Raw genomic sequence first — 22984 nt, 5'->3', positions numbered from 1 at the left:
AGCCTTCAGCACGCGGCAATGAAATCATCTCTCCGCCCCGAATGTACGAAAGCACACTGGGTGCTCGAAATTCGGGGTTATTCGGCCAATGTGTCCCGAAAACAACACATCGGGATTAAAGTATTAGTTCCCATTTCACACACACTTAAGGAAAAGAAGAACCGGGTGCGTCGTTTCTCTAATCCCCGGCTGACCGTTTCCGGTGTCTGGCGCGCAGCGCGCCATGGGGACGCCTACGCAGTGTCTGCTCGCTCGGTCCAAGCAGGTCATTCCGGTCACTGCGCACGCACCTTGCCCCCGCAATGCGGCAAATTGCCGCGCATGCGCGGGCCTGGCACAGCGCTCATGCGCATGCGCAGGTGGGAGCGCACTATACCACAGCTGCGCCAGCGACTCCTGCGCCAGCGGCAGCGGCGTCCGGAGATGCCTGACGCTCAGCTGTGAGCGGCGGCAGCGACGCCATGGAGCGGGCAAGGTTAGCCGGGCCCGGGTCTCTCAGACTGGACAACCATTGTCATTGTGACTCAAGGTGTCCAGAGCGGGAGGGCTTGCGACCTGGGTGTGGGCCGGAGGGAGGGGGGGTTCCGGGCCCGGGTCTTTGTTCTGGAGACCCCGGCGGCCCTCGCGGGGGGGTTGGGGACGCCGCGGCCGCTCCCTGAGGCCCCGCATGGTGGTTGCCGCGCGGCCGCGCCGCCTGCCCGGCCCCGGGAACCACGTGTGCTCGTGGAGGTGGCCGGGCCGTGGGTGGGTCGGAGCGCACACCTGGCGCGGTGTGGGGCGCGCGGCCCGAGACGACCTGGCTCCGGGGCGGCCGGGCGGAAGGGGGACGGGAGGGTTTGGGGTGGTGGCCAGCGCGGCGTCCGAGCGCGCAGGTCGTGGCTGTGGAGAGGAGGAGGGTCGGGATGAATGTCGGCCCGGGCGCGGGGTCTCGGGACGGCCGAGCCGGCTTGGGGCTGTCTGTGGGGCGGTGCTGGAGGGCTCGTTGTGGGGGCCGGGGGGGGGGGGCGGGCCACCTGGGCGTCGGGGCCGCTGGCGCGTCGCGCGGCCGTCCTGCAGCGGCCGCGGAGGGTGGCACGCCGGGCGCAGCCCCGTGGGCCGAGGCGGAGCATTAATGTGCACGGCCTTTTTCTCCGTGTCGGGTATTTCTCCCAGCGTATGCACGGGACTTGCAATTGCAGTTCGTCCCGGTCCCCTTGTGTGACTGTTTATGTAGATATTTGGTGTGCTTTTGTGTTGTTGTTGTTGTCGCTGTTGAATCACTCTGAGCTGGGGTTTGTGCGTCTCGAGACACATGCAGGTGCCATCGCCGGTGTTTGCCGCATTGGGTTCCATTGTCTTTCAGGAGCCACATCTTGGACATTTTGTCTTAAGGTTCGGTGGGAGTGGGCTTCATCTCTTGTGTCAAACGCCATTGTGAGGTTCCCTTAAGATGGCTGCTGCTGCAGAAGCACTCCTGTGCGCAGGCGCAGCGGGGCAGGGGCAGTTGCCCCCTCCTCACCAAACTGGAAGGATGCGGGAGAGCTGTCTGCGCATGTGTGCGCCGGCGTCCAGCCCTTCTGCAGTCAGTCTCAGCCACACCCTCTCTTGAGTGCCGTGGTGAATACTGCATGGTGCGTGACAGCCCCCCCCCATCCTCAGGGCGCTGCAGTGCGGAGGGGAACAGCTCCCGTAGGGGGAGAAGACAGCTGCTGTAGCTTGAATTGTGGCAGGCAGGGCGTGGGTTGGAAGAATGCGCAGTCTTGGCAGGGAGAGAATGGCAGACATCTCGTGCACCTGCCTGCTACGTTTGTTCCTTGCCAATCATCGTCAACTGCAGCACCGAAGATAAGGATGGGAAGGAGACTGGATTCTGCAGGCCTCACCTAGCCGGCTTGGGACTAGCTAGCCCCCGGCCCCACAGGGTCCTAGGGAAGAATAAGAGTGCAATTAGGGAGAAACCAGTCGGTGCGCTTTGGGAAGATTGGTTGGTACGATGGGGGGTCTGTGCGTGAGCGCTGTGGTCATCCTTGCGCGTGAGTGCTGTGGCAGAGCGCCGAGGTAGAGATAGTAAAACTTTCCAAATCTTTATTTTTTGGAAGATTTTACACGTATAGGGTTTGCTTTTTACTTTCCAGATGTAATAATTGAACAGATGCATCAAGGGCAAGAGTCACCTCAGTCTCTTCAAAGTCCATTCCCTGCCTTCTGCAGATGATTTTTTCCCTCCCTTAAACTGGAAGTTTAATCCTAACCAGGGCCAGGTTCTTAACCTTCACTTGGCCTCTTTCATGGTTGGAGCTAAACTGTATGTTGCCTTGAAAGAGGAAAGAGGAAAAAAAAATGTACCGAGAATTCTGTTGACTGAGGTGTGTATGGTGTCAGAATTATTACTATGAGTACTTAGACTTTATTGGAATTTTAGAGGTACTGTTAATATTTGAGGAAAACTAATGAATCAAATAATGGCCACTTAATTCCACTATATTAATATGTAATATTTAAAATTTTTCAGCAGGGTTTCAGTTTGTAGCCCAGGCTATTCTAAAATTTCTTATTCTCTTCTGATTTTCAAATGCTGGGATTATAAGCATGTACATGATGCTTGGCTTTAAATTATTGTTATTATTTTTGTCAGTTGTGGGGCTTGAACTCTGGACCTAGGTGCTGTTCTTAAGCTCTGGAGCTCAAAGCTATTGCTCTGGCTCTTTGAGCCAACATTGCCTCGTCTTTAAATTAGTTTTTTTACTTTAAAGAGTTTGCCTCTCCATGTTGCTTCCTTTTCTGTGTCTGTTTCCTACAATCTGTGGTAGCTTTTTATCTTAACTTCATTTTGTTCTTTGTAGATTTGTCAATCTAGGTAGCAGAAAAGATTTGCTCTGAAGTCATCTTTTTTTAAAGTATTTTGTTTCTTTCAATGGTTTTATTTTGAAACAGAATGTAGTCTATTACTCCACTCTTTTTTGACATGCTCATGCATCAGCCTTTATATGACAAGTAATTTGAAAAATGGGATGATTTTTAAGTTTCCTTTGTAATATTTATTATTTATAGAATTTACTAGTTTGTGGTGAGATACTGCTTCAAATATGACTTGGTTTATTTTCTCTGTCCTTTTTTCCCCTCACTCATAATTTTCTTCAATATTTTAAAAATAAAATTCATAGATGTGCTATATGGTTAATTTTAAATGTTTGCCTAATATTGTTGAAAATGTATTTTTGTATGATTACTATTTTTTAACTGAATGTATTGCTTTTAATATTAAAGACTTCAAAATGTACTTTGAACCCAGATTTTGTAACCTGGGGTCTATTTCATAATTCTTTTGTAAGGCTTTTATTGCTTTTTATTTGTATTTTTCCTTTCTATAATTCCTTTTTATTTATATTTCTTACCACAGTACATTTTAATTCCTTTTTATTTATATTTCATACCACACCATATTTTGTTTGTTAGTTAATGGAAATTTCATTTCAGAGCAGTGCTTCTGGAATTGTAAGGTACCACCAAGGAAGTGCTTTAGAGTAGAATTGCTGGATCATTATGTTGGTCTCATGGTTAATATTTCCTGAAGTTTCAGAAACTGTAACATCTTACATTCTCACTTTCTTCACAAACTTCTCATATCTGGTATTAAGTGGTACCTGTGTTTTTTATATCCATTTCTCAAATGATTATTAATAAACAAATATATTGTGCTAAGTGACAGCTTGTATTTTTTTTTTGCCAGTCCTGGGCTTGAGCTCAAGGCCTGAGCACTGTCCTTGGACTTTCTCAAGGCTAGAACTCTACCACTTGAGCTTCAATACCACTTCCGGCTTTTTCTATATATGTGGTACCAAGGAATCGAACCCGGGTCTTCGTGCATGCTAGGCAAGCACTTTAAGCACTAGGCCAAACTCCCGGCCCCACAGCTTGTATTTTGAGAACTATTAACTCTGAGGTTTGTGTTGTTATAGTTCATTTGTCAGAATTTATTTTATTCTAGTTACAAGACTTAAAAAATAACTTTAATGAGGTATAAAGAGGTATAAAAAATGTTAGATACTTAACCTATTGAAATTAGTGTAGGGAGATAAGAAACCTTTTTGAAACCATGACAATGAATCCCATAAATTTATCCATCAGTTCCAAAAGTCGAAGTTCCTTTTTTCTTGTTTGGTTATGTTTCTGTTTTTCTTAGGATGTTAGATACCCATCAATTATATAATACTTTCCTTCATTTCCCTTGGATGTAGTTCTACTTTATTTAATTTACTTTTATTAATTTTCAAATTTTTGTATTTTGCATTTTTACTTGTAATTCAGATAACACTTAAGGGACCATTGCCTAATGCAAGGTCATGAACTTTTACAGTATATAGGCATTTATTAATTTCCAAGTCTCACATATGTGTACTTATAATCATTTCTGTGACTCTGTTGGAACAATTAAAACAGGATGAATCTCACTCTAACATTTTCATTTTTTAAAGTTCATATTTGACTATACAGGGGCAATTTCATTGTTAATTTTTCATATTTACTTTATTGAATTTTTACTTTAAAAAGACAGTTTTCAAAAATGTTCTGTTCAGACAATTAGCTTTTGAGTTGTGACCTTTCCAATATCACTTGGCACGACTTTAGCATGTGGCCTTTCTCCTCTTTCCTGGTTTAGCATTTGTATGTTGCAGTTACACAAGGCTACTGAAGTTTCTTAACATGGCTGCGCCAGGTGTGCGATTTAATTCAGTTTCTGAAAGTAGTTGTTTTGTGAGGCTTTTTTTTGTTGTTTTTTTTTGTGATAGTGAGCTTTTTCTCTTGTTGATAGCTGTTGTTAGTTTTGTTTGGAAATGCTGAAGACATAATATTTGCATATTTGTGGTCTTTGTGATTTAACATCATGCTGTATTCCACTATGTAAAAAGATTACAATGATTGAAAATAGACTTTGCCAAACAAGCTTTACTGATACCAAAAAGTTTTACTTGTTTTTGTGGAAAAGGTGAGTAGAATAGTGATGATGGGTATATTTCTGTGTGCATGTTTGTGTGTGTATTGTCTGTGTGTATATACATATATATATATGTATATACACACATATATGTATATATATACACACACATCTAAATGTTCTAATTATGTGCAAATATAGGTTAAAGTGAATAGATTTTATCTTTTCCTGACCTTTTAAAACTAGATTTTTATGATCTGGACTTCTGAAAGCACAGATTGTGAATGAAGAATGAAAATATTCTTTTTTAAAATTTCATTGTAAATATTTTTTTTGCCAGTCCTGGGGCTTGAACTCAGGGCCTAAACACTGTCCTTGGGCTTTCCTCAAGGCTAGTATTCTACCATTTCAGCCATAGCACCACTTCCGGCTTTTTTCTATGTATGTGTTATGGAGGAGTTGAACCCTGGTCTGTGTGCATACTAGGCAAGCACTCTACCACTAGGCCAAACTCCCAGCCCCATTGTAAACACATTTTTAAAAAATTTTTGCTAGTCCTGAGCCTTAAACTCAAGGCCTGAGCACTGTCTTTGGGCTTTCTCAAGACTAGAGTTGTATCACCGGAGCCATAGCACCATTTCCAGTTTTTTTTTCTATATATGTGGTGCCAAGGAATCGAACCTGGGCCTTCATGCATGCTAGTCAAGCTCTCTTACCACTAGGCCAAATTCCCAGCCCCCCTGCCCATTGTAAACACTTTTAAGTAGAGTTTTATACTAAATATAGTTTGAATGTTCTAAATATAATCTTTAATTAACTGATTGTAATCTATGAAGTAATTAATTCTTTTTTTTCTCTTAGGGATCGCTTACACCTGAGACGGACTACAGAACAGCAGGTGCCTGAGGTGGAAGTCCAAGTCAAACGCAGAAGGACAGCCTCACTGAGCAACCAAGAGTATGTAAAGTGTGGGCTGAGAACCAATTTAGGTCAAAATATTGGTTAGGATGAAAAGAAATTATGCAATGAAGACATTAAAATTAATTTTAATAATATAAATTTTTAATGTTATTTAGTATTCATAATGTTTTTCCCCCATTAACTCCTTTGGTACCACTGGAAAACAATCTGATTTTTTTTAAGTCCCTTTAACAGTAAGACAAAAGTAAAGGAGGCAGCTAGGGTTGCCTGGCAGTGGCCCAGCTTACCCTATAGTTTTCTGACTATAGGCTGAACTAGAGGCGCCATCTGGTGGTGGCTTTCTGCAAGGAACACAAAAACTTTGATGTTTCTCTAAAATGAATCTTTAATTGTGGTTTCCTACTTCAATTCAGCTGTGATTTAATTCCTTTATTACCACTGAAAAACAATCCTTTTAAAAAAAAACGGTCTCTAACAGTATGACAAAGGTAAAGGAGGCAGCTAGGGTTGCCTGCAAGTGGCCCCCTGCCCTACTCCGTATAGTTTTCTGATTATAGGCTGAACTAGAGGCGCCATCTGGTGGTGGAATTCTGCAAGGAACACAAAAACTTAGATGTTACTCTAAAAACAAATCCTTTTTGATTGCGGTTTCCTACTTTAACTCAGCTCTGAGATTTTATGTTTGTAAAGTTTTGTATTTATCCTTCAGTATATAGATACTTATTATTCTGCTTTTCTTTGTTATTAATAATGCTTTAAAGTTTTTCTGTACATAGATATACACATGCAAATATTTACACATACATAATACATATATATGTCTTTTCTGTCTTTAAAGTATTTATACTTTTATCTAGTTAAAAATTTAAAATGGAGGTTGGTGCATGGCTTAAGTGCTTCTCACATAATAGTGCAATGCTGTGGGTTCAATCCCCAGTATTACCAAAAAAGCCTGGACCCTGTCCCTGAGGTTTTTTGCTCAAGGCTAGAATTGTACTGCTTGAGTCACAACTCCATTTTCGCTTTTGGTGACTAATGGGACTTTATTGTCCCTGTTGGCTTTGAACCTTGATCCTCAGATCTTAGCTTCCTGAGTAGCTAGGATTACAGTTGTGAGCTGATCCTCACCTGGAATGAGAACACTTGTAATCAGCATCAGTGGACTTTTTATTTTTCATGCAATGTTGAAATATTAAGACCTCAACCCCTTAATTTCTGTTTAATTTTTTGTTGTTTAGCTATCCAAAGTTAGCTCTTTAGCAAGAGTTCAAGTATCATCCACACAATTCATCTAGAACAGTAAGTACTTCTTGGTGAATTGTAAGAATTTGCAGGTGATCTCCCAGGTACCAAGGCCAAAGAGATAGTCATATTCTTAATTATAAAACTACATGTTTAGGGCATGGAGTTTGGCCTAGTGATAGAGTGCATGCCTAGCATGCACGAAGACCTGGGTTTTATTCCTTGGTACCACATACTTAGAAAAAGCCAGAAGTGGTGCTGAGGCTCAAGTGGTAGAGTTCTAGCTTTGAGAAAAATCCAAGGACAGTTCTCTGGCCCTGAGCTTAAGCCCAGGACTGGTAAAAAAAAAACTTACATGTTTAAAAAACTACACAGGATTGAGTGAAATATCAGAGTGAATGACTGGTGTTTACGTTTTCCTTTCTTCAGTCAGATCACATCAGGTCTTTTATACTGTTTGAGCAACACCGCTAGGGTATTGTTTTTGCTGATTATTTTGGAGGTGGGGGGTCAAGTGCTTTCTGCCTGATCTGTCTTTGAAATCCCATCCCACAGTAGCTATCAATGCTCTTCCCAGATCTTGTTTCTACATTGCCTTCTATTGTAGTCACAGATATTGTACTTACCCATTAGGTGATGCTTGAGCGCTTTTTTAAGCAATAGTTTTATTACTAAGAAGTGACTCTTACATAGTTAAAGAGCTGTTAATCATCCCAGACTTCAAATTGTTTCAAGTAATGACTTAGGAGGATCAGTAAGAATGGCTGGATAATATTTCCCTAAAAATCTAAACAAAACTCTGTTGGGAGACTAGAATGTCATGAAAAGGTTTTGGAAGTGTTCCTGCATGAGTTTTTAGTTTTAGGGTTTTTTTTTAGTTGTAATGTATAGAGGGGTTACAGTTACATTCGCCAGATCGTAGGTGCATTACTTCTCACACATTAATACCCCTTCTCATGTTTTTCCCACATTTCCCCCACCCCCTCCCATAGTTTTAGTTGTTTTTAATATATCCAAACTGGGTAAGTATTCACTGGATTCTTCCCCATTCTTATGTGTTTTATTTTATAGCTAATTCATAATGTAGTGGCATACTCTTACCCTAACAGACTTAAAATATTCCCTGTACTTTATATGTTTATATCCACAGACATGTTTCTTATCATTTATAAGTACTGTCTTCTGTTCATAGGTGTCACTTGTACGCCAGGCGTTCTCAGCAGCAGCAGCAGCAGATTCCTGTTGTGGATTTCCAGGCAGAACTAAGACAGGCATTCTTGGCTGAGACACCAAGGGGTGGTTAAAGCAGTATCGGAACATCAAAGTAGCTGATTTCAAGAAAAAACAGGTTAGCAGCAATACTGAAATGATCAGAAATAATAAATGGAGGTTTAACAGGTTGATATTATTGAAATGACTTTCCCTTAAAGGCTGTATATTCAGCACAGGAAAAGAAAAATTTATATAATATATGCATTAAATAAAATTCAAAGTAGAATTAAGACTTTACTGTCTCTGAATGACACGTGTCATGTTTCTGCATTAATATCCAGAATTCAGAGTGACTTATAAGAAAATTTTATTCTTTAATTTTCAATGATTTTGAAATTTACATGGAAAATATTTCATTATAAATATTTTGATAACTTTTATAATTTGCTTTTGTGAGAAATTTCACTTATTTGTAGTTTTCAAAATATTTTTAGTTTTTATAACCATAAAAATCATGTGCTAGTTACCTTTTTAATTTCATATCATTTATTTAAATTATAATTTAGTGTCCATAAATTATGTTGCAAATACATCATTCATTAGCTTTGAGTGTTAGGGAATATAAGTCATTTTTCATGGTAATTTACTAATTTTTTTCATTTTTTTCTTTTTCCCACTTTTCTGTTCTCATAAATGTGTGTCCTTATTTGTCAGCAAACAATGTAATAAAGTTTTTACCCATACTTTTTCAGTGTGATGTATATTTATTTCTTTTGTCTTTATGTTGATTTACATTTTTTTCAGAAAATATTGGTTGAGCTTGATTTATTGAATTATTGTTTTGAAAATTTCTGTTCTAAGACTAGAAGTTTAGTATCAATTTTAGAAAATAAAGTAAGGGAAGTAAGGTCTATTGAGATTACATTCTCTTCTAGGTTTTCTCAGCCTGAAATAAATAGTACTTTATAGAACTAAATAGACAACTTCCCTGAGAATTTGGTTTCAATCCTTCATGTGTAGCACTATTAGTGACTTAGTTTGGTGCTTCCCTAGATTTCAGTGAAATATGATCACATCCAGATGCTCCCTAAAAAATAGGCATTTTCAATGAGTTGTATATATTTTAAAAATTATTTTTGAGACCATGATCTGCCTATGTGCCTTGGTTTGGACTGGATTTGAAATCTTGCTTCAGCCTCTATAGGCACGTACTGTCACACCAATTTACAATAGTTGTTGTTTTCCAGTACTAGGTATTGAACTGATGGACCCAAATACTCCAAAACATGAACACTGTCAGCTTCCTCTTGTCCTGTAGCTTCTAGCTTTAATTTATTTTTCAAATTTTTTTTTTGTTTTTGGTTTTGTTCTGGACTTCTTTGAAACTGATCTTGCTTCAGCATGTTATTGTGACTTGCCCTGGGAATTATTGCTGCTGCTGCTGCTATTACTTTTTGCTGGTACAGAGGCTTGTGCTTAGGGCTTTGTGCTCTTAGCATTTTAGCTTAAGGCTGATGTCACACCCACTTGAGCAATAATTTTTGATACTTTGCTGCTTAATTAGACATAAGAGTCTTGGTGAATTTTCTGCCTAGGCTGTCCTTGAACTGCAATTGTCAGATCTAAGCCTCCTGAGTAGCTAGTATTATAGGCATAAATCACTAAGCCTTGTCTAATAATATTGTACATTTTTAATTATAATATTTAAATAATATGATCTATAAGTGATACCACCTAATTTTCTTATTCTTTGTTTTGCTTATTTTCAAGTTGCTAGTTCTACCTAAATACATTTGAAAATCAAATATATTGGAGTATATTCATATTCACTTATGTAGCAGCCTAGAGTAGATAACATGGGATGACAGATCATGTCCTAAAATTTTAATATCTTGGTCACCCTAAAGGAGAATTTGCAGATCTTTTTCTGTGCCAGATGCAAAAACAAAACAGCAGCAAAGTCAGATGCCAGTGGCTCATGTCTAAAATCCTAGCTACTCTTGAGAGGGGGATCTGAAGATAGGGGTTGAAAGCAAGCCTGAGGCATGAACATTTCTGACACTCTTATCTCCACTTAATTGCCAAAAAGTTGGAATTGTGTTGTTTTAGGTGGTAGATTTCTAGCCTTGAGGAAAAAAGCTCAGGAATAACACCTAGGACATGAGTTCAAGTCCCAGGACCAGAACAACAACAACAAAACCATAAAAATAAACCACTAAAAACCCAAAACAAGAAAACTGTAAATAAAGGGGAGGAGGAATAGTGATTACTGGTGATCATGGTGAAAGATCTTAGATGAAGAATGTAATATGAATTGTATATTGCAGACTGTAGAACAATGTGAACTTCTGGAATAAGGGAAGTATATGGGACTCATGTAAAAGTATAAAAGTATGTGATTTGATAAAGGTGTCATTTTTCAAAAATTTGACAATTGATATTTACTTTGTAATTTTTTGCCGGTCCTGGGAATGAACTCAGTACCTGAGCACTGTCTTTGGATTTTCCTCAAGGCTAGTGCTCTACCACTTGAGCCACAGCACCACTTATGGCTTTTTCTGTGTATGTGGTACCAAGGAATTGAACTCAGGTCTTCAAGATTGTTAGGCAAGCACTCTACCAATAGGCCATACTCCCGGCCCCTTTCCTTTTTAATTAAAAAATATACTCAGTAGTCAGGAAAAAGGGAAAAGTGAGTTCGGTTTCTTCTCCTCCTCTTCCTCATCCTCTTCCTCCTCCTCCTCCTCTTCCTCCTCTTCCTTCTCCCCTTCATCTCCTTCACCAGTCCTGGGGACTTGAACTCAGGGCCTGGGCACTGTCCTTGGGCTTTCTGAAGACTAGTGTTCTACCACTTGAGCCAAAGCACCACTTCTGCCTTTTCTTTGTATGTGGTACAAGGAATCGAACCCAGGGCTTCCTACATGCTAGGTGAGCGTTCTACCACTAGGCCAAGCTCCTGGTCCTCAGCCCCTAATTTTTTATTTTCTTATGATAGTAACCGTTATCTAAATGACTTTGTTTTTACACCCTGAAGTCAATGGTTCAATATTTGCCTGATCAATTTCCATAATAGAATACTTGATTAGTGGGCATAAGATATTGGAAGTAATCTCTAGTCAGGGCAAATATTAAGCAGTTTACTTTAGTTTTTCTATTTTTTTTGCTTTTTGCTTTCCTGGGGCTTGAACTTAGGGTCTGGACATTATCCCTGAGATTCTTTTTGTTCAACACTAGCACTCTATCACTTGAGCACCACTTCTGGATTTTTCTGTGTATGAGGTACTAAGGAATAAACCCAGGGCTTCATACATGCTAGGCAAGCACTCTACCACTAGGCCACACTCCTGGCTCCTATTTCTGTGTTTTAATAAAAATAATGAGGTTTTATTTAGGCATAACAGGAGGGTGATGCAGGAGAATGCTGAGTTTCTTTCTATCCTAGGATTTATAGTAAGATACAGTCTTAAAATAGAAACAATATGTGTGCTTGTGCATGCAGGCAAGCATATACACATGTATCTACATATGCACACATATTTTGTGATATGATTTTTTTGCCAGTCCTGGGCTTAAGCTCAGAGTCTGAGCACTGTCCTTGGACAGTGCTCATGCATGCAAGGCAAGCACTCTACTACTAGGCCAAACTCCCAGCCCCTGTGATATGTTTTGCAGCTGGTAAAATCAGTAGTTTGAATCCTTGAACAACAGTGCCCTGATTTGATTTCATATGTTTATTCAAATTTGAAGCCTACTTGGTACTTGGTGAAGAAAGATTATTTTAACATTTTAAATGGACTTAGGGAAAATTGAGGACAGACAGTTGAAAATTGTTGAGGATTGAGCCAAAACATATGAATTTGTAAGTAACTGGGACATTAATGTAAATTTCAGAAAGATAAATTAAGCCTATTTACACTCTTAAGATTTACTAGTGCCCGATGCCAGTGACTCATACCTGTAAACCTAGCAACCCAGTACTTTACTGGACAGGAGCCTTGGGTCAGTGGTAGAACCTTAGCCTTGAGCAGGAAGCAGCTTAGGAATAGCACCTAGGCCTTGACTTCTGGCTCTTGAGTTCTAACCCTAGGGCTGGCTCCCCCCCCCCAGAAAAAAAAAGTTTTACTAGAGACTTAATAGTGAATGTTATCAGTTTAGGTATATCAAATAGAAGTTGAAGATGCTGAAATAGTACAATTTGTTATTTTATGAGTATAGGAGAATGAATATTTTTGATAATGTGTTATATATGATGGGGGGCATGAATTGTCTTTTTTTAAGCATTGTAGGTTGCAGTGCAGCCTCATCATGCTTTCCTCTGCAGGATCCATCCACTGTTTGTGAAGCTTCTGCACAGCTTGCCTTGTTTCTAGGAGAACCTGCATCACACCTTTATTTATAGCCTTCCTCTAGGTTTAAAGTTCCTGAAATTTTACTGTTGACACTGGATTTTGTGGAACAGCAATCATGGTAAGATACAAATTATGGCAGAGGGGGGATGATAAGCTGATATGTGGGACCCAGTGGTAGCTTTCGGTTACATTCTTTGCGTTCTTAAATAGAAGATGCAAGTTTTAATCCATAGTAAAATACTCATTCTGTTGACTTAACACCTAAGATGTCCATAGTATCTAACACCTAGAGATGAGTAGCATCCCATGTCCTGTTAATGATCAGTAGGAAATGAAATTCATAACTTGATAGGAGGAAAGGGGAGAATGATAGAAGGGGTAACACTGACCACGAAGCATTGTACTTGTCATCTGACTCATGGAGCTTTAATCCATTTGTAGTACTTGATAAATGATGAAGATGATTGAAAATATTACTGAAATGTCTCACATGATACAAGAAAGTAGTAGTTTTTTGTTATGATTATAATTTTAATGGATTATCTTGCAGACAGGAGATTTTTTTTGCCAGTCCTGGGCTTGAGCTCAGGGCCTGAGCACTGTCCTTGGACTTTCTCAAGGGTAGAGCTCTACCACTTGAGCCTCAGCACCACTTCTGGCTTTTTATCTATGTATGTGGTACCGAGGAATCAAACCCGGGTCCTCATGCATGCTAGGCAAGCACTTTAACCACTAAGCCAAACTCCTGGCCCCATAAGACTCTATCTCCAATTGACCACTAGAAAACCGGAAGTGGCACTGGTAAGCCTCGAACTGAAGAGCTCAGGGACAATGCCGAGGCCCAGAGTTCAAGCCCTACAACCGACACACACACACACACACACACACACACACACACACACACACATCAGTCATATCATATTAAGTCATATCATATTAAGTCATATCAGTAGACAGACTACTTTGAGAATAAGTTTTTGAATTGATCATTATTTAATATTATTTAGCAATTTAGTTTGGATGCAGAGAATGCATTCAAACCAGAGTACTATGATACTGACAGTACAGAACATGCATTCTCAGAGAGAAATAATATATTTTCAGAGGTGAAAATTATTGAAGTATATGAAAAGCCTTTCATTTATAAATTACCTAGATTACATTATCTCGTTAAGGCTATGGCTTCAGATTAAAATATCAGAAGTATAAATGAACACAAATTATTTAATGGTGCCATGAAAGAAGAAAGTGAGGGCCAGGAGTTTGGCCTAGTTTGGCCACATTCATAGAAAAAGTCAGAAGTGGTGAGAAAAGCCCAAGGACAGTGCTCACACCTTGAGTTCAAGCCCTGGGACTTCTATAAAAAGAAAGTGAAAGAATTTTTTTGCCAATCCCAGAGCTTGTATTCAGGGCCTGAGTATTGTTCTTGTGCTTTTTCAAGGTTTGCACTCTACCACTTGAGCCACAGCATCACTTCCAGCTTTTTCTGTGTATGTTGTACTGGGGAATCGATCCTGGGTCTTCATGTATGCTATGCAAGCACTCTACCGCTAGGCCAAAACTCCTGGCCCAGGGGTCATTTTTTGAAGCCCCTATGATGACTGTAAAATTGCCTAGCATTCTGTGGCAAGAAGTAGAGAGGATCTTTATTTAAAGGACTGTAATGATTCTGGATCAAAATTCGGTCCATTGTATTTAGGAAATATGGAAAAATGTTGGAGAAAGCTGCAAATGAAGATTTGTCTAGTACTGGAAACCAGATTTTTATAAGGAGTAAGGAAGAAATGAGGAAAAGTTGCAGAACTAGGCTATAGATGGAGTGATCATGATATTCCTGTGCTGTTTGCAGACTGTGGGCAAGAGTAGCAAGATGCTTCAGCACATTGACTATAGAATGAGATGTATCCTGCAAGATGGCCGAATCTTCATTGGCACCTTTAAGGCTTTTGACAAGCATATGAATTTGATCCTCTGCGATTGTGATGAGTTCAGGAAGATCAAGTAAGGCGGATTTGGGTAATGTGGGGGAGGCAGAGGCATTGGGAAGACAAGGCCCAAGACTAAGTAGTTTGTAAAGGGTACAAGAAGTTAAGGAGGCTAAAGTACAGTACAGCTATTATCACACTTCTTGGTCTCATCTCCAAGTTGGGTCAGAGCCTCAGAACCTTAGAGTCATTAGTTTTTTTTGCCAGTCCTGGGCTTGAGTTCAGGGCCTGAGCCTTGGGTTTTCTCAAGGATAGAGCTCTACCATTTGAGCCTCAGCACCACTTCCAGCTTTTTTGTATGTATGTGGTACCGAGGAATCGAACCCGGGTCTTTGTGCATGCTAGGCAAGCACTCTACCACTAGGCCAAACTCCCGGCCCCAGAATCATTACATTCTAATGAGAGTAATATATACAATGTGATCAGTTAATACTTTATAACATGCACAGTATTTCCAGAATTGAGAAATAGTCGATTGCCCTTTGGCAATCTTTAAGAAGTAAGGAATCTTAACAGAATAATCACTATCCCTCCTAGATAAGGTATTAGAGAGAGGCTTGTCATTTAATATCTTTGCTGCATATTGCTGTTTCTAGTCCTTAGTTTTATCATTAGGATTTAATTAGTTAAAATGATTTTCACAGATTCACTTGCCATTTTTACATGGAAATTTAGGCTTTTATTTTACCTGTCTTAAAATCTATATTTTGCAAAAAAAAAATCATTTGGATTAGTAGTTCATTTTTGGTATACAAAATGTCAATTCTAGCAAATGAGGGTAGAGAGAAAAATGTTCTAATTTGGAAAATTGAGTAGAGTCTGCAACTGAGGAAAATTTAAAATACCATGTTAAGGAGACCAGGAGTGTGGCCTAGTGGTAGACTGCTTGCCTAGGATGCATGAATTCTTGGTTTCAATTCCTAGGTGCCATATATACAGAAAAAGCCAGAATGCTAGCCTTGAGAAAACACAAGGATGGTGTCCAGGCTTTGAGTTCAAGTTTCTGGACTGGCAAAAAGCAAAACAACATCAAAAAACCCCCAAAGGAACAGCCTTAAAAAGTCTGAAATAATTTAGGAGAAGAGCTTTATATTTTACACATGTTACAGTTTTAGGGCCCTCATAGATTAGTAGCCGTTCCACCCAGAAATCTTAGCATCAGCTTTTGTTTTAATTGGTATTTTATGGAGTAACTTAGGTTCATTAAAGATTGCTTTTGGTAAATTTTGAATTATAGGCCAAAGAATGCAAAACAGCCAGAGCGTGAAGAAAAACGGGTTTTGGGTCTGGTGTTGCTCCGTGGAGAAAACTTGGTTTCCATGACTGTGGAGGGGCCACCCCCTAAAGATGTAAGGAAATTTTTATTATTTGTAAATTTTTTTTAAAAAATTGACATATAAAGATCAGAAATGTACTTGAAAGGAATTTGCAGATAACTCCATGGTACATTTAATCATTTATTCATTTAATACAACACTAATGTGAGATAGGTGGTATGGGAAAATACTAATTTTGAATAAAACTGCTGAAAATGTGGATAAACCTTGTTTTTCAATTCTTCATGTTTTGTTTCAGACTGGCATAGCTCGAGTACCCCTCGCTGGAGCTGCAGGAGGTCCCGGGGTCGGGAGGGCTGCTGGCAGAGGAGTGCCAGCTGGTGTGCCAATTCCCCAGGCTCCTGCTGGATTAGCAGGTCCTGTCCGAGGCGTTGGAGGTCCATCCCAGCAGGTAACGGTATGAAAGATAGATTAGATTAATGGAAAATGTGACTATGGGCCAGAAGCATAGCAAGTGGTAGAATGCTCACCTAGCATGAACAAAGTCCTGGATTCTATTCCTTGGGAACCACATACTTAGAAAAAGCTAGAAGTGGCGCTGTGGCTAAAGTGGTAGAGTACTAGCCTTGAGCAAAAAGTGTTCAAGGACAGTGCCCGGGCCCTGAGTTCAAACCCCAGGACTGGCAAGAAAAAATGTGACTAGACCTGGATAGAGTATACATCCCATATTATATAAGCCACATTTTCTGGGAAGAACTTATGGAAAACCATAACTAAAAGTGTTAAAGGATGAAAGAAATAAAACTAGTACTTACCTACTTGACAAGAAAATTTGGATGACCTTGCTAGGAAAGAAAAAGACAAAAGAGTTTATTAGAGGTCAATATGCAAGAGGAAAAATTATTTCATTGTTACTATAAAATAATAATAGAAGGGTCACAATTACATAAATCAGGTAATATGTACTTTTCTTTTTGGCCAATGTCACCCCTTTGCTTGCTCCCCCAGTTTTTGCCTCCCATCCTCACCCACAAGTTCATTTTCAACATAATGTCCTTTCATTTCTGTGCCCCCCTTTATCCCTCTAAAAGACAGATAAATGGACAAACAAGACAATGCATGGGACTGAGTCGCTAGGGATGTGATACAATGATAGAGTGCCATTCTCATTTCCATGCATTCCCCAGCAGCACAAAAAAACAGGGAGATGATAGATTACAAAAGTGAAGTAACTTTAATGTCTAATAGGACATATCCATTATTTCTTTTACGTGTTTGGAAATGTACAGGCAGACCTCACTGGTCATTGTCTTCTTGGCTGTGCTTTCTCAGGTAATGACTCCACAAGGAAGAGGTACTGTAGCAGCTGCTGCTGTTGCTGCTACTGCCAGCATTGCTGGAGCCCCAACCCAGTACCCTCCAGGACGGGGTACCCCACCCCCACCAGTAGGCAGAGCAACCCCACCTCCAGGTAAGAGATTTATCAATAATAATTTGGATCCCTAAGACATTTTATGGTATGTTGAGGAAATAGCGTTGCAAGATACTAACATTAAGATTCATGGATTAAGGCCTAGTTTTAAGTCAGAAATAAAGGACTGTCCTATAATTCCTTACAAATAAATGGCTATTGACTTTTGAATTGTAGATGGCAGAAGGAGGGATAATACTTGAAGATATGCTTCATACTTTTAATTTGGTATTGGCCCTGAATGATTCACATGGGCTTTATTTATGTCATGTCTTTCTTTGTAGGTATTATGGCTCCTCCACCTGGTATGAGACCACCGATGGGCCCACCAATTGGGCTTCCCCCTACTCGAGGAACACCAATAGGCATGCCCCCTCCAGGAATGAGACCCCCTCCACCAGGAATTAGAGGTTAGTGGAGACTAGGAACTCAAAAATGACAGCCAAAGGTGGGCACAGTGGCTCATGCCTGTAATTCTAGCTACTTCTGAGGATCAAGGTTCAAAGCCAGCCTGGGCCAAAGGACCTGAGACTCTTATTTCCAATTAACCCCTGGAAAAAAAGCGGGAAATGGGCTTGGCTTGAAGATAGGGTGATAGCCTTAAGCTGAAGAGCTCAGGCACAGTGCCTAGGCTGAGTTCAATCTCCATGTCCCACAAATAAACGATGACCAAATCCACTTACTAATTCATATGGAATAATATTATGTTTCCTTTCTAGGTCCTCCTCCCCCCGGAATGCGCCCACCAAGACCGTAGGATGTTGTTGATCCCTATCAGTCACGCTCTTCCCTGCAGTACATCGTGTGAAATTATGTAGACTGTTTGTGAGCTTTCTGTCCCCTCCTTCTGCATTAATAGTAGCTACCAATAAATAAATAGAGCAATTAAATTGTGAGGTACTGTGGTATTTTTTTCTCTTACTGTTGGTTTTATTGAAGTCAAAGGTGAAATCAGTCTTTACTGGTCTTGAAAATAGTGACTATGATATGAATCCTGGTAAGCAATTTAATCAAGTTGATTCTCTTTGGTAGATTAAAATTGATGTGATTTCTGGTTTCTCCCTTTTAACCTCCACTTTGTGCATTGACTGGTATCGGATAACATATAGGTAAGGTGTCTCATGGTCTTGGCTATAAGTGATGGTGCTATAAAATTCACATGTGGTTTCATTTAATATGTCACCGTATCTTAATGTAATGATGGATAAAAGATCTTTTAAGGACACTTGTTTACTGAAGGAAACTTTGAACTTTTTTGTTAAATATTTGAAATAGGATTTCCTTTTTGGGGGAGAAGTTTACAGGATTTCTTCTTTTGGGAGAGAAGTTTACGCTTTTGGTCAGTTTTGGCAGTGCTCTGATCTGAAATACCTCATTCTGGGATATTCCTTATGTGTAAGTATTTACTTATTAAATGCTTAAAACAATTGTAATGCCTGGGTATTAAGAAGCAGTGGGTTACATATTTGAGATAAACTGTGTGGCTTACAGATAACTTACATAATATAATTGAGAAATGAAAGTTTATACTAAGTATATCTCCAAAAAACTGTTGAGATACAGTATTAGAAATGTTGAAAAATGAATGATGCCTTTTATTTTTGTCAGTTGTGGGGATTGAACTTAGGGCATGGTCATAGTCTCTTGAGTCTGTTTGTGCTCAAGGCTATTATTGCTCTACCACTTGAGCCACAGTGTCAATTCCAGTTTTTTGAGGGGTTAATTGCAAATAAAAGTCTCACAGAAAGTTTTCTGCTTTGGTCAGCTTCTGTGATCCTCAGGCCTCAGCCACCTACGCAGCTAGAGATTATAGGCATGAGTCACCAGTGCATTTTATTTTTTAATTTTTTTATTTTTTGCCAGTCCTGGGCTTAAGCTCAGGGCCTGAGCACTGTCCTTGGACTTTCTCAAGGTTAGAGCTCTACCACTTGAGCCTCAGCACCACTTCCGGCTTTTTTCTGTGTATGTGGTACCAAGGAATCAAACCCAGGCCTTCGTGCATGCTAGGCAAGCACTTTAACCACTAGGCCAAACTCCCGGCCCCTCACCAGTGCATTTTAAATAGGGATTGCCCTCTTATCTAATTCTTGTTTGAGATGGTAATGGACCAAAGACCATCAATTTTTTTATTGCTGGGAATTGAACACAGGTACTTGCTGGCTAAGTGTACTACTCTTTGAACCATATCTCCTGTCCTTTTGCTTTTTAAGTTTGTCATTTTGCCGATCATTTTCTAGGTTGCCCTTGGATCTCTGTTGTATCTGGGATCTAAGATACATGCTACAATGTCTACTCAAAGCTATTTTTTCAAAGGATAGAAGGATAAAGAGAATTAGTTTTTATTTATTGGTGTTTTTTTGTCAGTTGTGTACTCAAGGCCTGAGTGCTGTCCTTGAGCTTTTCTGTTCAAGACTAGCACACTACTATTTTGAAGCATTTCACTTGCAAAGTTCTGAGTTCTTTTTTTTATGGGTTATGGGGCTTGAACTGGGCCTGGGTGCTGTCCTGGAGCTCCTCAGCTCAAGTTTACTGCTCTTCCCTTAAGCCAACCCCCACTTCCCATTTTCTAGAGGTTAATTGGAGATAAGAGTCTCAGGTCGTCTTGTGCCTGGGCTAATTTTGAACTTTGATCCTCAGATCTCAGCCTACTGAGTAGCTAGGATTACAGGTCTAAGCCAACGCACCCAGCCAGTTCTTAGTTTTTAATGCTGAAGTCTCAACTATGTAGTAAGTAAATTGTTATGGTACATTTTCTTATAGATTATAGATCTATTTTGCCTTTTTTTTGGCCAGTCCTGGGGTTTGAACTCAGGGCTTGGGCACTGTCCTTGAGCTTTTTTAATGCTAGCTTTCTACCATTTGAGCCACAGCACAACTTCCAGCTTTTTTTCCCCTGTGTATGTGGTATGGAGGAATAAAACTCAGGGATTTGTGCATACTAGGCAAGCACTCTACCCCTAGGCCACACTCCTAGGTGGTTCTGCTTTCAGATTTTGTTAGGGACATATCAATATATCATTTAAAAAAATCTGTGCCTATCTGGGTGCTTGTGGCTCATGTTTCAGAGCCAGCTCAAGCATGGAAGTCTGTAAGATGCTTATTTTCAGTTAACCACCAGAAAACCAGAAGTAGTGATGTGTCTCAAAGTGGTAGAGCACTAGCCTTGGGCTAAAGAGCTCAGGGATGGAGTTGAAGCCTCATGACCAACTCCCCCCACTAAAAAAATATTCTGTGCCTGTAAACACGAAGAAGTCATCATGTCTTCTTAAAAACAGGCTTTGGCAACAACTTTCTTATATTTTATATGCTTATTTATTGTTTCTGACTCCATGAATATATTTGGATTGTATATCTTATTCAACACAATATTTTCATTATGACTTACAGTCATTTCAGATGGAAATCTGGGGTTCACTAATGTTAGTGGAAAGTAGGTGATGCAATATTTGTGCTAGTATTCCACAATGATAGGTTGTGAGCGCTTGATATTTAAAGAATTTTGAAAGTCATTTGTAGTTTCCTATATTTTGAAGTCATAAGAAATATTAATTAAATTTGGGCACAGTGGCTCCCTCCTGTAATCCTAATTACTCAGTAGGCTGAGACCTGAGGATAATTGTTCAAAGCCAGCCCGGGAACTAAAAACTGTGAGACCTTTTTTTTCTTTTTTTTTTGACCAGTCCTGTGCTTGAGCTCAGGGCCTGAGCACTGTCGTTGGAGTTTCTCAAGGCTAGAGCTCTACCACTTGAGCCACTGTACCACTTCTGGCTTTTTTCTATGTATGTGGTACTGAAGAATTGAACCTAGGTATTCGTGCATGCTAGGCAAGCACTCTACCACTAGGCCAAACTCCTACCCCCATAAGACTCTATCTCCAATTGACCACTAGAAAACCGGAAGTGGCACTGGTAAGCCTCGAACTGAAGAGCTCAGGGACAATGCCGAGGCCCAGAGTTCATGCCCTACAACCGACACACACACACACACACACACACACACACACACACACACACAAAGAAATTAAAGATGCTTGAAAACTAACTCATTGGGCGTTGGTTTCTTTGCAAATCTTAATTGTAATAAAATGATAGAAGCAGAATTTGTTTATATAAATTCTATGATAGTAGTGATTTATGTTCAGACCTTTTATATTATTTCCAAGATTAGGAAAAACATGCACTTGATATCTTCTCACATAGCACCTTTAAATATCTCAATAGGTAGCACTTTACAACATTATTTTCCAAATTTGTATTTGTTTGGCAAGTCATTTTTTTTTTTGCCGGATTGTGGGTTATAGGGCTTGAACTCTGGGACTTGTGCCCTGTCCCTGAGCTCTTCAGCACACAGCTACCGCCCTACCTTTTGAGCCACAGATCTACTTCCCCTTTTTTAGTGATTAATTGGAGATAAGAGTACCCAGACCCAGTCTGGATTTGAACTGTGATCCTCAGATCTCAGTCTCCTGAGCAGCCAAGATTACAGGCATGAGCCACCACGCCAGCTGGCTGACAATTCTTATCTGTGGATTTCTATTCTGTCTGTTGACATAATCTAAGTATATGAATCTGATGAAATATATCAGTGTATATTATGTTTTGTTTTTATAGTAAAATTTATATTTGAATCTAAAGGGATATTTATGTTCATACTTTTCCAGTTTCATGGGATGCTCTCTTGACAACTTAGTAGATGACTCTGAAGGAGAAATTTTTCAATGAATTTTATGAAGGTTCTACACAGTGTTGCTATGACACAGCAGAAAATTGTATTAGCTGCATTTAGGAGAGAAACATACACCATTCCAGGTAATGTAACTTGTAAGAAAATTGAGTATGTTCTAGAGGCCTTGGCTAGGTTCATGATGACTTTGGACCTTGTCTGATTACAATGATTTCAAATTTGAGCTTGAAGGGATATTCTGAAAACCAGTCAGTGTGCCTCAGTCTACATAATAGACCACTTTAGTCTCATAAAATCTTATTGTAATGTAAAAACTGAGTATTGAAAACTGACAAATATATTATTGCGTTTTGCCAAATTTTTCTATGGCTCTTACTTTCATAAGAGATTGTTCATATTTTGCACTTTGTATTTTGTTGTAAGATCAAAGGAAATATACTTGAATCAGAAAAGGAAGAAATATCTGGTGAGATGAAAATACAAAATATAACAATGAAAGTGGCAACTCTTGAAAAAAATACAACAGGATTCATATTCCTGTCCAAGAGAGAAAAAGAATAAGTATGAAGTATGCTGTATGGAACACAGTGAGTATGTGAAAATGATTTTGGCATGTCAGGGCAATTGAACTCTTGTATATTTTTCTTATTTGGTTGTTTGCCTATAATAGATGTTAGTAGGAAATACTTAGTGGATGGATGAAGCTGTACTTCTTTTTGACATTATAAAGACGTTTTACATATTTTAATTTGGGTCTTTATGGTATAAACAGTATCTACCCTAAAGTAATCAGCAATATTTCAGCAATAGAACTTGCTTGGATTTTTCACTATATTAGCTCTTACTTGTTGGTAAGCTTATGATTTTTTACAATATCTTTTTCAATATCTTTTATTCCTTTTTTTTTGGCCAGTCCTGGGCTTGAGCTC

General features: G+C 39.6%; 2 protein-coding genes and 1 non-coding gene across 8 annotated transcripts; all 3 read left to right on the top strand.

The window, feature by feature from the left end:
• Positions 1-366: 366 nt before the first annotated feature.
• Positions 367-12757, top strand: Snurf (SNRPN upstream open reading frame). Of its 5 annotated transcripts, none has more exons than XM_090321681.1 (4): positions 367-475; positions 5777-5872; positions 8271-8426; positions 12612-12697. In XM_090321681.1, exons 1-3 carry the CDS (start codon positions 462-464, stop codon positions 8380-8382), a joined length of 222 nt encoding a protein of 73 aa, XP_090177807.1. In that variant the 5' UTR covers positions 367-461; the 3' UTR covers positions 8383-8426; positions 12612-12697. The 5 variants fall into 5 exon arrangements, with proteins under 5 accessions (XP_090177807.1, XP_090177805.1, XP_090177803.1 ...); XM_090321679.1 differs by lacking the exon at positions 367-475 and adding an exon at positions 653-744 and having other exon boundaries at positions 12690-12757; XM_090321677.1 differs by lacking the exon at positions 367-475 and adding an exon at positions 653-744.
• Snrpn (small nuclear ribonucleoprotein polypeptide N) lies at positions 12669-18262 on the top strand. Of its 2 annotated transcripts, none has more exons than XM_090321676.1 (7): positions 12669-12757; positions 14489-14640; positions 15862-15973; positions 16200-16352; positions 17234-17372; positions 17657-17782; positions 18092-18262. In XM_090321676.1, exons 1-7 carry the CDS (start codon positions 12755-12757, stop codon positions 18127-18129), a joined length of 723 nt encoding a protein of 240 aa, XP_090177802.1. In that variant the 5' UTR covers positions 12669-12754; the 3' UTR covers positions 18130-18262. The 2 variants fall into 2 exon arrangements, with proteins under 2 accessions (XP_090177802.1, XP_090177801.1); XM_090321675.1 differs by having other exon boundaries at positions 16200-16358.
• A 3966-nt stretch (positions 18263-22228) lies between these two features.
• Positions 22229-22301, top strand: LOC150044362 (small nucleolar RNA SNORD107). The gene has a single exon (XR_016533334.1). It is a non-coding gene; the product is annotated as a small nucleolar RNA SNORD107 (small nucleolar RNA).
• Positions 22302-22984: the final 683 nt, after the last annotated feature.

The sequence above is a fragment of the Megascapheus bottae genome, chromosome 30 (genome assembly GCF_031878675.1).
Source record: "Megascapheus bottae isolate mThoBot1 chromosome 30, mThoBot2.hap1, whole genome shotgun sequence".
Taxonomy (NCBI): Eukaryota; Metazoa; Chordata; class Mammalia; order Rodentia; family Geomyidae; genus Megascapheus; species Megascapheus bottae.
Note: the sequence above shows the minus strand (reverse complement) of the source record. Positions and strands in the feature narration are given on the sequence as shown.